A 15,894-nucleotide genomic window follows, 5' to 3' on the forward strand; every position below is an offset into this window, starting at 1 on the left:
GTAAGAGAACTTCATGCTATTAATATTGGGAGAATTGTTAGATGGTGAATGATTTCCCAAGAGTCAGGTGAGGCCCTCTGGATACGCTCATACTGTGACCCGGCACTGCCACTTTCTGCCAGTGTCAGATCTCTAATCGAAGCAGGTTGGCCTCATCAGGGGGCCCTCAAAAAGCAGAGTTTGGGCTCTTGGTTTTGAAATGGAAAACAGAAAAAAAAAGGTGGGGGAATTCCCCGAGACCCAGAACATTCTGTTCACAAAGTTGACCATTCGGTCCATAAAATCAGGGGAAGGCCTGACTCCTAGCTGTGTGTGGTCGGTCTGTGCACCTCCTGGCGTTGTTGGCATGCTCCCCTGGGACGGAGGGAGTCTGTTTTGCCTGCTATTAATGATAATAGTGACCTTTAGGGCAGATCCTGTTCTAAATACTTTGAGCAAGTCAGCTCATTTATGTGTTAACTCATGAAACCACAACCCTAGGAGGCGAGCGCTATTTCCACACCCATTTTACAGATGAGGAAATGGAGGCCCAAGGACATTGAGTGTCTCACCCAATGTCACACACAGTTGAGGCTGGGAATAGAGCATGTACATTCCAGCTCCAAAGCCCTGCTATCACTACAGGAGACTGTAGTTACTTTGTTACTTTGTCTTTAAAAAAAAGGGGGGCCGGCTGGCAGTCGAATGGGCTGCCTTTCAGGAAGAAAACATTGCTGGTGTGAAGGCAGCCGTGTAGCATCACGTGCACTGTGGCCAGGGCTTCTGTGTCGTTGTGTCTGCCCACCACGGTGCCCAGGTGCTCTGGGCTGGCTCCGATGTGTGCGATCCACTTCTGCCAGCCGAGTATATGCCTGTGGGTCATCGGCTCCTTCCCAGGGGTTCCCCCACCCCCCCCCCCCGCCCTGCTCCTCCTGCCACTTTATTACCCAAAACTTAGAGCTACACCTCAGCTGGGTCTGATTTCCCTTCCCCCTGCCCTTGGTGGAGCCCAGCCCTGGGCATGGACCCAGACTGGCATGGGCCCTCTCCAGCTGCAGGGAGGGGGAGACAGAGGACTCTGGAAGTTGCTGTTCTGGGACAAGGATGCTGAATGAGTCTTAAGAGAAGATGGGCCCTCCCCGTTCTTGCCCTCCTGACTCTGGGGGAACACACAAGCTCTATGGAAGCTGTGTCTGGCACTGCTGGCACCAAGCATGGGGTGGGGGCGGGCGGGGGGACAATGGAGTATTTTCTGGCCTTGCCGGGCGTGCAGCCCACCTCGGGCCAACACTCACCACCAAATACACCATGGAGTACATCCCGATGGAGGCGTCCACAGAATAGAAGGATTTCCTGGGGGACAGGCAGGGGCAGGGTGGACATCAGCTGGGGCTGGGGTGGGGTGGGGATGCTTCCTGGGTTCCCCTCCCTGACCGCCCACTCGCCTGGCATCGAGGACGTCTTCAGGGTGCCCTGTGCAGGTGTAGTTGGTGACCTAGCTGCTCTCGAGGTCAAAGGAGGCTGGGTCAGGCAGGCACGTGGCCAGGAAGTGGGGCCGCAGGTGACCTGTGGTCATCTTGGCAATGCTGGTCGGGGAGCAGCTGGCCAGGCCGCCAAAAATGAAGGTGCCCAGCTGCTTGTAGATCATGGCCGTGTAAGTGCCGCTCATGAAGGCTGGCGAGCTCAGCTGCAAGAGCTTGACACGAATCAACTCTCCCAGGCTGATCTGTGGGACCGTGTGAGAGGGGTGAGGGGTCACTGCTGAGGGCCGAGGGCACAACAAGAGTGGGAAAACCCCAACCCTTTGTCTCAGACAGGTTCATATGGAAGGGAGGCTGTTCTTTCCCAGTAAACCAGGCAAAAGGGTGGGGCTTCTCATTCCATCCCACACACACACAGATGGGTGACTTCTCCCACCCCTGTGCCTGAAATGGTTAGGACTTCCTAAGCCAATAAGGCTTCCCATATCATCAAGAAAAGGAGGGGGGGGAGGTCCCATAACTGAAAGGGGCGGGACTTCCTGTTATACCAGGAAAAGAGGTGGGTCATCTCCCTAGTTTATGTCAGACATAGGCAGGATTTCCTGTCTCATATATGAAAGGGGTGGGGCTTCCTGTTATACCAGGAAAAAAGGATAGACTTCCTCCCAAATGCCTGAAAATGATGGAACTTCCCTTGTCACTGGGAGAAAGAGGCAGGATGTTCCATGTTTGAAAGGGGGAGATTTCCCAGATCCCCAGAAAAGGGGCAGGACTGCTTCCTGCCTTCTGCATATAAGGAATGGGGCTTCCCTGTCCACTGGGGGGCAGGGGCTGAACTTCTTGTTCCATACCTAAGGCAGAGAGGTGGGTGTTTCCTCTATATTATGTCAAAAGTGGGGGACTAACCTTTTCCTCAAGGAAAGGAGCTTTATGCCATTGAGCAGTGAGATTTCCCATTTCAGTAGGAAAAGAGGTGGTACTTCCTCCTGCCTTAGATCTATAATGGGTGGGGGTTTCCGCTTTGCCAGAAAAACAGATGAACTTTCCCATGGTGTGTCACCACGGCCTGAGGTGAAAGTGGCCACCCTCTTACCGTGAAGATGGAGATGAAGAAGCCCATCTTTATGAGTGCCGAGTCCTCGATGATGTAATGGACCACTCGGGGGTATCCAATGGTGGTGTCATTGCAAAAGAAGCCCTGGATGTGGGGTACCAGCAAACCGGTCTCATTCAGCACGATGGGGAGACTGACTGCAGGGGGTGGAGATGACCCCACTCATGGATGGGTCAACTGAGGTTTACCCTCCTTAGGCCTTCTGGCCAGTCTGTCCTCCCGGCATCTCCACAGGCTGGACATGGGGACATGCGCAGAGAGGACAGTATGGCCAGGAGGCCAGAGGAGGCCAGAGCCCCAGGGACCCATTCACTGGTGGGGTCCTGTAAGTGAGGTGGGTGAGGGGTTAAGATAAGGAGGGGATAAGTGTGGAAGGGCTCGCTCTTTCTGTATGTGTGTGTGTCCTGATGTATGTGTGTATGATTGTGGCTCTGCGTGTGTGTGTGTGTGTTACTGGGTATCTCTGTCTATGACACGCGTATGTGGTGTGAATAGGTGTCTGTGGTACACATGGGTACATGTCTGAGTGTGTGTGCTCCTCTCTGCGATGTGTGTGTGTGTGTGTGTGTATGAGAGAGAGAGAGAGAGAGAGAGAGAGAGCGATTATGCATCGTGTCCATGGATGTGTGGGTTGTGTTGGTGTGTGTGTGTGCTTGTATCTGGGATCTGTGTATGTGTTCATGTCTGTATCCATGGCTCTGTGGCTGACTGAGCTGGGAGGGGAGATACTGGTGGCAAAGTTGTGTGTGAGCAGTGTCCAGGCCCCCTCACCTGACACTGCCATCCTGAATTCAGACAGACCAAGGGGCTTGTCTCCAGCAGGTGCCAGGCTCTCTGTCTGGCCCACTCATCCTCAAAGCCTACACCCAGGCCTCCCTCCCCTGTCTTGACCCTGTCATCCTGTCACCCACTGAAGTTTAGTGGAGCCAGGCAGCTGGAACCCAGCCTCCCACAGTTCCCAGCTCCCTTACTGGGCTGGGAGGGCAAAGCTAGTATCCCAGCCTGGCCTCTCCTCCCCAGTGAGGAGGTTTTGGTCACTAGCTCTGCCCACCGGGGAATGGGGGTGGGGGGCGGCCCTGGTATATGCCAGCCACACATCTAGACCCTAAGCAAGCTCAGGCCACGCAGATTCCCAAACACACAGGGTCTGACATGCACAATTATACAATACAACCACACAGTCTGACCCAGACACCCAGATTCAGATGTACACACACAGACATATAATGCAACAATATACCCACAATACACATAGGCCCATATAGACCCACACACACACCTGGCTACACAAATACCACTGGATCCGCCCCCAGCCCAGATGCATAGTCACGGGCTCCCATAGATCAAGTGCATGCATAGGAGTCACCCACAATGAACACACACCCCCGAAAACCAATACAACACACAACACAGCGACACAACATGCAACCCAGAGACCTGAAGGGACACACACACCCATGCACACACACGTGTGCATGAGAGTACACACACAGAATCATACTCATTCACATGGATATAAGTTCAACACAGACCAGCCCCAGACATACGGACACACCCAGGGGCTTGCACACAACATACACACAGTCAAACATACACAGAGATACACAATACAAACATACCTCCCCCACTGTAGACACGTAGACTCAGATCCACAACTCAAAGAGACATGCAGCAAATAAAATCATATGAAAGACTGAAAAAAAAGAAAAAAGATGCACAGCCAGATGCTGACCCAGCACCCAGACCCAGGAAGACAGGTAAACACACAAAGTCACACTTGTGGAGAGTCCCTATCGTCCCCATTCACACGGACACACATTGACCCAGACATCCCAGAAACATGTTGATGAACACACCGATGTGAAGACACACAGCCCAAGTACACACACCAGGGCAGGCAGCCAGCCCCCAATCTAGCGACCCTCAGATAAAGACAGGAAGACAGACCCCTCCACTGCCCCTTGGTTGTCCGCATGGTGGTGGTGCGGGGCGCTCAAGGACGCTGGGGAGGGGGCTCACACAGCAGCAGACAGAACAAATCCAAAGCCATCAACAGCTTGGCGGTCCAGCAGTGTGGCAGCAGATGGCACGGGGGTGGTTCTCCGCGGGTCCCCCGGCCACAGGCACTGGTACCGGACCACCAGCTCGGGCAAGGCCAAGACAGTATGTGGTAAGCTTATCGACTGTGGGGGGCGAAGGGGTGGGCGCGCCCACCCGGACTGGGATTAGAGCTCGAGAGTCGGGCCGGATACAGCGGGGAGAGGCTGGCCTGAATGGTGAAGACCAAGGTGGGCAGGGGCGGGGTCCCACTGTAGGGCAGTAATTAGATGACCAAGGGGGCCTGGCCTTCCCGAGGACGGCCCCGGGGCCGGGGAAACTGAGGCCTGTCTGACTCCGTTAGCTAGGAGTCCCCAACCCATACAGGGACTTGACTGATTTGGGGTAAGGTCTTGAAAGCATGGGTGAAGTCTGGAAGAAGGTAGAGAGAGGAACAAAATGGGCGGGGCCTAAATGCTCAGACAAAATGCTCAGAGAAAATGCTCAGAGACCCGCAGGCTGTGGTGTCCCCAGGGAAGTTCAGACTAAGGATGGGGATGGTTCGAAGGCCTGGACTGGGAAGCGGGCAGGGAGTTCTGGAAAAGTGTAACCCAGGGCAGGGCCGAAGATTTCAGATAGGAGACAATAGAAGGGCAGAGACGGGGAGAGGATGGTGCAGGACGAAGGAAAGTAGAAAAGTGGGTGGGGTAGGAAAGTGGGCAAGGCCTAGAAGGTTGCTGTCTGAGAAGTGGGCGGAGCCTGGGGAGAATGATGGGAAAGTGGGCGAGACTGGGGGTGGGCAGGGCTTGAGACAATGATGGCTAGGAAGTGGGCGGGGCCTGGGAGAATGACATAGAAGTGGGAGGGGCTGATGAGAGGGCAGGGCTTGGGAGCTTGGGATCAATTCTGGGAGGGGCAAGCCCACCTTTTTCAGGGTTCCGCGGGTCAAAGCCATATCGGAGTTGACGAGAGTCCTCCTGGGCCAGCGGTCTCCGTGCTGGGCATTGCAGACCTTGGGCGATTCCCTGGTGGTCATTTTCGGGCTGAGAGCCAAGCTGGGTAGGCGGGTCCCTTCCATGTCTATCAACTGTTGCCCTGTCTTGCCCCGCCCCGCCGGGAGCCCTCGCCGTTCCTCATTGGTCGGCCGCGGACCAATGGGAATTCGCCGCCGGGCTTATCGCGTCTTCCACTGTCCCCGGAGCAGCACCCTCCCCTCGGGGACCCTGGATCGCACCGAGTGGGGATGGGTGAGGGTCTTCCATCCCACTCCTGCTTCCCACGCTCTGTTCCCTTGTCCAAGGCCGTCTGATCCCGCTCCGGCCGCCCGTGTCCCCGCTACCCCGTTGCCACGCACCTTCCTCCGGGCTTTGCAGTCGATGCCGAAGCACCTTTCCTTCCTTTCAGCCTAGACGCCCCCCTCCCAACGACTCATTCAGTGCAGCCCTGGACTGAGGCGCCTGGTCCACCAGGGGTCGCCCGCGGCCTACACTGGGTGTTGCTTCCAAGGAAAGGGACCCAGATGTGCCTTAAGGGAGGGAGGGATAGGCCCCCAAAAGGAGGGCCTGGCTCCCCTCTGTGGGGGGTGGATCTTGGATGGCTCGAAGGGTGGGACCTGGATCTTCACTGGGGGCGGGGCCTGGGTTTCTTGTACTTTGTGTCTCTGCCAGTCTCTCCAGGTTAGCCTGTGTCAGTATGTGACTTGAGTGCCTTTGGTGGTCTCTGGGCATCTGATATTGTCTGTCTCTGAATGCATATCCCAGAGCCTTTGAGACTCTTTCAGGCTATGCGTTAGTGGGTATGTGTGATCATGGGCACGGATGTGTCCTTTTGTGTGCTTGTGGCCAGCTTGGGCAGCTGATCTTGTGTATCTATGATTGCACCTCTGGGCATGTCTTAGCATGTGCCTGTGTGGTGTATCTCCACCACTGTTTTGGTATGCGTGTGATTGTGGGTCTGCGATTGTGTGTCCTTCTATTCTTGGTGTCTATACTCTGAATATGTATCTCTTGGATCTCTGTGTGTGTCTGTGGCCAGCTTTGGTGGCTACTCTTGCGTATCTATGATTATGTGTCTCAGTGTGTGTGTGTGTGTGAGTGTGTGTATGTCTGTGTGGTGTATTTGTGTGTCTGTCTCGGTTTGTGTGATTGTGTACCGCCTGAATGGGGGTGTCTTTTGTACACCGGTGTCTGTCTGGTGGCTGCCCCTCCGGGCCAGTTGGAGAGTCCCTTCCAGGTGGTAGCCCTGCTGGGGCTTCCTTCCTGGGGCAGGCTGGCTAGTTTCCCAGCAGAATGAGCTGGTTTTTCACAGACGGGGGCCCCTCTGAGGGGTACCCAGGGCCCGCCCTGGTTTGCCTGGGTCTTCCCCATCCCTGTATCCTTCCACTGCCATTAGCAGGGAAACACCATTTCCTGCCTTTGATGTCACTGATGTTAAATTTTCCCTTCCTCCAAACAGCTAAGGCCACCGGTTTCTTTCTTTCTCTGCTTATTTTTTTCGCTTTAAAAATTTTTTGTGTGTATGGCCACTGGTTTTTGTCTTTGTGCGCTCACACCTGACCACCATTCTATATGCAACACACACGCAAAAACCAAAACAAAGCAAACATGGAAAATGCAGGTGGGCGGAAGCTTGCATGAAAGGTCCACGATCTCTTTTTCAGATCACCCTCCTAAGTCCCCCTAGCTTTTTAATATACCTTCCAGATACGTGCTATGCAAATGTATCTTTGCTCTGAAACCAAATCCACATTCTTTGTTTTCCTAGCCCTTAGAGATCTCTAATGAGCCCCAAAGAGATGACTCAACCTCCTCCACAGCTTGGTTCCTGAACTGATTCTATGAGTGATAATCTGGCCATTTCTCTTTCAATGACTCTTTCGGCTATTTCCGTTCAGAACACTTCCTGCCTGTTTTTGGCTCAGATGTCCGCGCTTGTTTCTGGACCCCGGTGCTTCATCCATAAGATCAGACCCCTGCCTACAGTCATGCAGAGGCACCAGACGGTCAGCCCCACTGGCAGCAGTGATGACTAGTCCTGGAGAGCACCTACCGTATGCCAGGTGCTGTTCTGGCTCTCGACTCTGGACGGTAATCCTAGCAGGTGGTCCCTGTGTTAGCTCGACTTCTCAGATGGGAACCTCAAGGCAGAGAGGTGAAGGCATTTGCTCGAGATCATACAACTAGCAAGAGGTAGAGCTGGGATTTGAAGTTAAATGGTTTGGACCTTGTGCTGTTGTTGTTCCTCAACCAGAAGCACGCTGGTGCACGCATGGGCCCCCCCCCCATCCCCTTTCCTGATCCCTGAACACGCATCACACTGGAGACACACAATTCCAGAGTAGCTGGATAAGCACCCCAACTCCACAAAGCCTAGTTATGCCATCATGCCTTGTCGTGTTTACCCGATATCACAGGTGCACTCCTGTACCAGGTCTGTGTTTCCCTGGCCTATCCAGGGCTGAGGAGACTTGGACCTAGCTTTTCCAGAGACCTGACTAACTTGGAGAACACAGTTCCCCTCTCTGCATCGATTTCCTCCTTCAACACACGTGGATACCCCCTCGGCTGGAGACCAACCTCACTCAACCCTTCCCTTCTCTTTTTTCTTCTTTTCTTGGTTCACAGCCCCCCATGGGGTCCCGTGCCCTCTCACTGTGCACTTACCCGGCAATCACTAAGGGTCTCTTTCAGGCTTTGCCTTTCCCCCGGGGGACGTGGAAGATCCACGCCAGTGGAAGGTTGACCCTGGGGGAGTCCACATACGGGATGGGGGGCAGTCGGGAACCCAGAGAGAAGGAGGTGAGTTTGCTAGGAAAAATCAAGGCATACTTCTTGGAGGAGGTGCCTGTTCACTGGGCCTCCGAGAGGGAAGAAGGGTGCCACCCCCCAACTGCTTCCTGCCCAATCCCTCCTTTGAGCCCTATGATGGCAACAGTGAGAATTCAGGCCTTTCCCCTAGAGGTGAGGAAAACCAGGGCCCACGCTCACCTCAGGGAGACAGCTGAGCACAGAGGTGCAACTGTACTAAACCGTGGGGTGCTAGGCGGCTGAGGCTGAGAGCTCCATAGTGGGCGGGGCTGCCTATCTCAGATGTCCCGACCACAACAATACGTCATGGCTCTCCCTGGCTGTGGCCTGAGCCTTCCCCTGACAGGCATTGTTTCCCTGCTCTGGCGGGGGTGTATAGAACTCTGCTAAGCCCCTCGGCATTGAGAGAGTTCAGAACAGTCACTGTCAGTCCTTGGATCGATGACTTCAACTTTTGGAGTCTTAGTGTTTTTACATCCGCTATTGGAATTGTAGAAAAGCGTCAGTGACCCAGCTCACCTGGAATGAGCATTTGCCATGTGCCTGGCACTGCTCACAGCAAGCTCTCAGCTACTCTTTGAGACCTACTCTTATTCCCATTTAGTAGATGTGAAAAGTGAGGCTCAGAGAGGTGAAGCAGCTTGCCCAAAATCACACAGCAAGAAATCTGAGCGCTAAAATTCAAGACTCTAGACAGGGGCAGCAAATTTTCCTCTGAAAGGGACCAGAGAGAGTAAATATTCGGGGCTGTGTGGGCCAGACAATCTCTGTTGTAACTACTCCACTCTGCCATAATATTGCAAAAATCGCCACAGACAATATGGAAACAAATGAGGGTGGCTGTGTGTCAATACGGTTTTTTTTTTTTTTTTTTTTTTTTGGTCAATACGGTTTTATCTGTGGACACTGAAATTTGAATTTCACATGATTTGCACATCAAGAAAGAGTCTTCTTTTGACTTTTCCCAGCTGCTTCAAAATGAAAATAATCAAAACATTCGGTGTCGGGCTGCAGTTTGTCCACCTCTAGAGCGCATGCTGGTAACTGTTATGCTATACTGCGTTCATTTATTCATTAAATCAGTCAATACGATCGAGGCCTGCAATTTTCTAGGTTGGAAACAAGGCAGGTGGAGATACTCCTCTTTGGGAGATAACAGTTTCATGGGGGAAACAGCCATGAGTGAGCAAACAAATGAACAAGAATATCTCACATGGTGGAAACTGCTAGTGAGGCCATGTCACGGGGTGATGTAACCAGGGCCCGAGAGAGAGACACTTTCATTTGGGTTGTCCGAGATGTTGACTGGGAGTCCTCTGAATTCCTTTTTGTCAACCCAGACAACCCTTGTCTGTGACATTGCTGTGGGGGAGGGCTTAATAATAAACAGATTGGCCTGTGGCCTGTGAGCTTCTTGACAGAGCAGTGCTATCTGGGGAGGGCTTTTTGGCCTCAGTATCTTTATATCTATCTTCCTGGTTGGTCAGATTCCTCAGAGAAAGGATCCCACCATCCCCATCTTTCAGAGCCTGGCTGCTGAGTGGGGGGCAAGGGTCAAGGTGGGAAAGTTTCAAATCCTGCATTCAAGTTCACACATTTGTTTAACACATGCTTTTGGCGTGATTCTTCTACCATCAACTGCGTTCCTCCCACCAGAAACGCTGCCATATCCGCTGTCTGGAGGAAAAAACAAAAAACAAAAAACCCAAGACAGCTGCGGTTCCACCCTGAAGGGGAGCAGAGCTGATATCTCTTTTGGGAATTTACTTTAGACCAACACTTCTATTTTAGCTGTCACCCACCACACTCTCTTTCGGAGCTGGGGGTTGGGGGCAGTCACCAATAACTGAGGCTTGAGACACGGTGCTGATTGTGGCATTTGGCTAGGGAAATTATATTTGGCATTCCACCCCGATGGCTTACAATTTTTGGTGTAGCTTTTAAAACAGTCGCTTATACTATCACTGCAGTGGGGTTTGGGGAGAGAGTGAAAGTAGGGGCCGGAGCTTAATTCATCCTCTTTACTCAGAAGGACAGCTGGCCGCAGATCTGGGGAAAGAACATTCCAGGCAGGGGGACAGCAGGTGTGAAGGAACAACCTTGGTACCATGCAGTGGATTCTCCAACTTGGGCAAGTGTCAGAATCTTCTGGAAGGCTCCTTCAGACACTGATTGCAGGGCTTCCACTCCCAGAATGTCAGTAGGTCTCGGGTGAGGTGCTAGAATTTGCAGAGCTAGCAAGTTCCCAGGTGATGCTGGTCTGGGCCTCGTGCTTTATAAACCGCTGGTAAAACGGAAACGTTCAGCACCTGTGAGTCAACACGAGCCAGTATCATCACAGTGGGCTCCTCGTTAATTCCCCAGAGAGGCTTAATACAAGATTGAATACAGGGCCGGCATCCGATCCTTGTTCAGTTGAACCAACCTCCCTGCCCCCATTTCCCTGACGGCTGATGGATGACTGAGATCAATTGCCCGGTCCACCCTTCCATTTTCTATAGGGAAAGTGAATCCTGGAGCGGGTTAGGGAGTTGGCCGGCTGGTCTGGGCAGAGCAGGGCTTCTATGGGAGCCCAGGGCTTTTCTAGGGCTGGCCATCTCTCAGTCCAGGGTTGCTTCCTCTTTTGGGGCCGAGTTTTGACCGCTTCTCTGGTCCTCCTCCCGCCCCCGCCCCCGCCCCCGCCCACACCACCACCGGAGAGCGAACGGGAAATTTGCGTTTCCTCTGCCTCACTCAAGGCTGTCCCTTTCCTACAAGGGGAATTTCTCCACCTGGACTCTCCAGCCTTCTGCTTATGGGGTCCAGGGGGCCCCTGATGGGAAGCGTCTAGGTGGGTGGGCGGGGGCAGGCCAGGGAAGGTCCAGGGGTCCTGGGGCAAAAGAGGGAGGGGAGGGGGAGGGCTGAGCAGGGCACTTAGGGTTCCACTGGGAGGACTTATGCTCCACAGGAGAAGGGGGCTGAGGCCTGGCTATCTTCTGACCCCTCTGAAGAAGTGCCGGGTTTAGGAGAGCCCTGGAGGGGCCCCAGTGCTGGGGAGCTAGGGAGTGATAAGAAATTGGGGAAAGAGGCAGAGAAGCAGAGAGGCGCAGAGATAGATAAGCGGGGAGACACAAGAGAGACAATTAGGAAGAAAGAGGGTCGGTGGGTCAGAGCTTGGAGGGAGAGAGAGAGAGAGAGGGAGGGAGGGAGGGAGGGAGGGAGGGAGAGAGGGAGAGAGAGAGAGAGACAGAGAGAGAGAGAGAGAGAGAGAGAGAGAGAGAGAGAGACAGAGAGACAGAGAGACAGAGAGAGAAAGAGAGAGAAAAAAGGAGATGCAGAGAGGGAGAGATCCGGGGAAGAGAAAGTTAGGGAAAGTTCGGACAGAACGTGGAGGAGGCGGGGCGGGCGGGAACCAACCTACCGGGCGGATCTCTGGGATCCCCACGGGCCACACCCCGGAAAGGGGGGCTTCGGGATTGCATATAAAGCGCGGTGCAGCGGCCTCGGACCGCAGCCGCCCGCAGCCGGCCATGCACTCCAGCACCTACGCCGCCCCGGACCCCGAAGCTCAACGGCCGCTCGCGCCCTCGGGCCGCTCCTGCCACCCGCTGCCCTGGGCCCTGAGCGCCGCGCTGCTGCTGCTCGCCGCCGCCTGCGCCGCCTGCCTGGTGCGCGCCTGGGCCGCGCCCGGGGCTCCTGCATCGCAGGTCCCCGGCTCCGCGCGCAGCCCGAGACTCCCGGAGGGCCTGGAGCTGACGCCCGACGCCCGCACCCGCCTCCCCGACTCTCCGCAGGTGAGATGCGGCCCGATCTGGACCCCGGGAGAGACCCCTACCCAGTTCCGGGACCCCTTCTCCATTCGCTCCCCCCCCCACACCCCGAGGTCCTTTCTGCATCCCAGGCCGATGGTGGAGGGACCCCCATCGTCCCTCTTGGACCTCCGAGGGCACCGCTTCTTTATCCAGGACTTCGGGGGGCACCCTTCTCGTCCCGCACCCCCGTGAGACCCCATCTCATCCCGAGACCCCAGAGGGGAGCACTTTCTCCATCGCGGACCCCGAGGGACATTTTATCTCGAACCACTGAGGGGGCTCCCCCTTTCTATCGTAACTCGCGGAGAATCTAGGTTTTCTCCCGGACCCTTGGGGTACCCCCCTTTCTCTCTCAAGACCCCCCAGTGCCAAGCCCCCTGGAGGGACTCTCTCCTCTTTTCCCTCCTGAGTCCTCGGGGTTCTGTCCTTGCACACAGTAGGGCTGGGGCAGCGCGCGCGCTCTTTTGCAGCGGGAAGGGAAGGGAGCGTAGGCTCAAGACTCGCGCAGATCCCGGGCACTCCACTTTCCAGAGGGCTGCGGGTGCGGGAGGGGGGACCTCTACCCACTTTCCGTTTGTCCTCTCTCGGCAGGGCGTGTTCGCGCAGCTGGTGGTGGCCGACGGAGGTGAGTGATTCCCCCAGACAGGGGGAGGGTGCACTAAGAGGGAGAGCCCCAGGAGAAGGAGGCCTCCTCTGTGACCCAATCCGACCCTCGTCCCCTCCCTTCTGTGAAAAGTGTCCCCTCCCTTCTTAGAACCGCGTCAGCCCTTCTCTGGGTCTCCTCCTCCTCTGACCCCCATCTGTGCCCACCTCAGACCCCGCCCTCTCAGAGCTGGGGCTGGATGCCGCAAATCTCAGCCTGGTAGGGTCTCTCCCACTGGGCTCTGGGAGAGACGGACCCCTCCTCCCCAGCCCTGTCTCCCTTCCTCCCTTCTGGAAACCGTCTTTCCCGTTCACTTCCGCTCCCTCTTCCCGAGACCCTCCTCCCCCCTCTTCTGGAGACTCTCCTCTCTACCTCCTTCCTCTGCCCTCCCACTTCCAGACTCCCCTCCTCGTTCTCCCTCCGGAGACCCTCCCCCGCTCCCCTCCCCTTTCTGGGGACTCTTCTTCCCACCCCTTTCCCTCCCCCTTCCAGACTCTCCTGCCACCTCCTTCCCTTCTCTCTTAAGGAGACCTTCTCCCCATCCTGTCCTCTCCTTGGAGTCCCTCCTCCTTCACCCTCCACCCCCTCCTCCCTCCCTTTATGTTTCCTCTAGGATTTTTCCTCCTTCCTCCACAACCTCCCCCTCCCTCCCCCCCTTCCCCTTCTCCATCCCCCCTCCTCTTTCCCCCCCTCCCACTCTGAGTCCCTTCCTTCATTCTATGCTAACTCTGCCCCCTATCCCCCTCTCCTCCCTCTACAAACCCCATACTTCCATTCCTAGGAGCCCCCTATCCCCCTCCATCATCCTTTTCTTTTAAAAATTTTTTTTTTTTTTTTTTTTTGCGGTACGCGGGCCTCTCACTGTTGCGGCCTCTCCCGCTGCGGAGCACAGGCTCCGGACAGACGCGCAGGCTCAGCAGCCGTGGCTCACGGGCCCAGCCGCTCCGCGGCATGTGGGATCTTCCCGGACCAGGGCACGAACCCGTGTCCCCTGCATCGGCAGGCGGATTCCCAACCGCTGCGCCACCAGGGAAGCCCCCCTCTTCCTTTTTGGCATTACATTTCCTCCTCCTCCTGGTTCCTGGAAGTCTGTCCCCCTCCACTTCCTCAATCTCCCTCCTCCAGAGAGTCTTCCCCCTCCCTCGGAATCCTTTCCTTTCTTCTATCCCCCCTTCCCCTCCCCCAGCCCCCCCCTTTCTGAGACCCTCTCCGAGTCCCCTTACCTTTCTCATACCCCCCTCCCCACTTTTCCCTCTTGTCCTCTCTCCCTCAGAGCCCCTCCTCCCCTCCCCAGGGCTGCGACCTCAACCCTCAGCGATGCTCCCATGCTAAGCATGCCCTGCGTCTTCCTCCCACAGTGCAGCTGACCGAAGGGCCCCTGCACTGGTGCAGCGAGCGGGGGATGACAGGTGTGACCCTGGCACCCGGTGTGAGCTATGACAAGCACACACACGAGGTGGTGGTGGCCCAGGCCGGAGTCTACTATGTTTTCTTGCACTTGGCGCTGAAGCGTGCGATGGCCAGCAACGGCAACAGCTCCGGCTCCGTCTCTGTGGCCCTGAACCTGCGGCCTCTCCAAGCTGGGGCCGCTGCCCTGGCCCTGACCTTGGACCTGCCACCCCCATCCTCGGGGAACTCAGCGGCTGGTTTCCGGAGCGGCCTGCTGCACCTGGATGCCGGACAGCGCCTGAGCGTCCACCTGCGCCTCGCGGTCCGGGAGCCTCGCGCCTGGCAGTTCTCAGCGGATGCCACGGTCTTGGGCCTCTTCCACGTGAACACCCAAGTCCCCACTGGACTCTCCTTGATACAGCTGACGTGACCCCCAGGCCTAGGTGCCACCCTCTGGACCAAGACTGAATCTTGCCTTCCTTTCTTGGGGCCCCTGGTGATGGGGTCTAGCTACTCTACCTCACTGGGCTGGGCCGGGGTCCTTGCTGCTGACCCCCTCTTCCAGGAGTCTCCGGGTCCCTCTGTCACTTGGTATTTATTCTGAGCCTGAGCTCAGACAGTGTACATTATATTAATCCGTTCAACTTATATTTATTGAGCTTCTGCTCCGTGCCAGGCACTGTGCAGGGCTAGAGAAACATCAAATAAAAAAGACCTCCCCTCCATTCTTATTTATGTTAATACGTGAGAAATAGAGACTCATTCCCAGTACCCTCCCCCCCGCCCCCGCATGGTACTCATGGGGCTAGCTTGTGGGAGTCCAAGTAACTGCTGTGTGAGCTTTACTCATTCATGCAAATTTTATCAGGCACTGTTTTAGGTGTTGGGGACACAGCCATGAATAGGACAAGACAAACCCCCCAGCTTTTGCCGAGCTGACGGTCTAGTACGCTGGCTTGACACCGTGACTGTGTGTGACCCTGTGTAACTGGGGCATATGGGAAGGTGTGAGGTGGTACGTGATGTTAGATAATAAAGTATTTATATATGTTACGACTTCTATATATTGAGCATTTACTATGTACCAGACAATGTGAGTTATCTTGAGATTTATATAACTCCCCTGTGCCTTAGGGATTTTATTATTCCCGTGTCACTATTATCTGTGCTTTTGAGGTATTTTACCTATACTGTATCTGGTGGTGGAAATACTGGATAATGCCATTTTGCAGGACACTGCTTGCTAACTCCGTGTTCTGTGTCACCACACTAGTAACTTAACACACTATTGACCGGGGGATTTTTGCAGAAACTAACGCCTGTGGCATTAATACATCCGCTGTCAATAATGGGTTAAAATCGGCCATGGTGAGAGCATTTACACTACAGGAAGTGGCAAATGTTACAAGTCAGGGCTTGATTTATTGTTTGTTGATTGTCTATACTTAAAGTGCAGGTGAAAAGGATGTTCAACATGTAGATTACACTTAAGTGGTTCTTTTCTTAAAAAATTATTTTCTTTTATTTATTTTTAAATTTATCTTTGGCCGCGTTGGGTCTTCGTTGCTGCACGCGGGCTTTCTCTAGTTGCGGTGAGCAGTGGCTGCTCTTCGTTACACTGCGCGGCCTTCTCATTGCGGTGGCTTCTCTTGTT

General features: G+C 54.9%; 2 protein-coding genes across 2 annotated transcripts; one reads left to right on the forward strand and one right to left on the reverse strand.

Annotated features, from left to right (window-relative positions):
* Positions 1-1,440: 1,440 nt before the first annotated feature.
* LOC116750612 (phospholipid phosphatase 3-like) lies at positions 1,441-11,928 on the reverse strand. Its single transcript, XM_032625476.1, has 4 exons — positions 11,818-11,928; positions 5,537-5,636; positions 2,554-2,711; positions 1,441-1,705 (listed from the first exon to the last, which is right to left on the reverse strand). The coding sequence occupies exons 1-4, from the start codon at positions 11,926-11,928 to the stop codon at positions 1,475-1,477; spliced, it is 600 nt and encodes a 199-aa protein (XP_032481367.1). The 3' UTR covers positions 1,441-1,474.
* TNFSF9 (TNF superfamily member 9) lies at positions 11,894-15,293 on the forward strand. The gene is made up of 3 exons (XM_032627160.1): positions 11,894-12,190; positions 12,800-12,833; positions 14,210-15,293. Exons 1-3 carry the CDS (start codon positions 11,927-11,929, stop codon positions 14,668-14,670), a joined length of 759 nt encoding a protein of 252 aa, XP_032483051.1. The 5' UTR covers positions 11,894-11,926; the 3' UTR covers positions 14,671-15,293.
* The last annotated feature ends 601 nt before the right edge of the window (positions 15,294-15,894 follow it).

Source organism: Phocoena sinus, chromosome 3, assembly GCF_008692025.1.
Source record: "Phocoena sinus isolate mPhoSin1 chromosome 3, mPhoSin1.pri, whole genome shotgun sequence".
NCBI classification, from domain to species: domain Eukaryota; kingdom Metazoa; phylum Chordata; class Mammalia; order Artiodactyla; family Phocoenidae; genus Phocoena; species Phocoena sinus.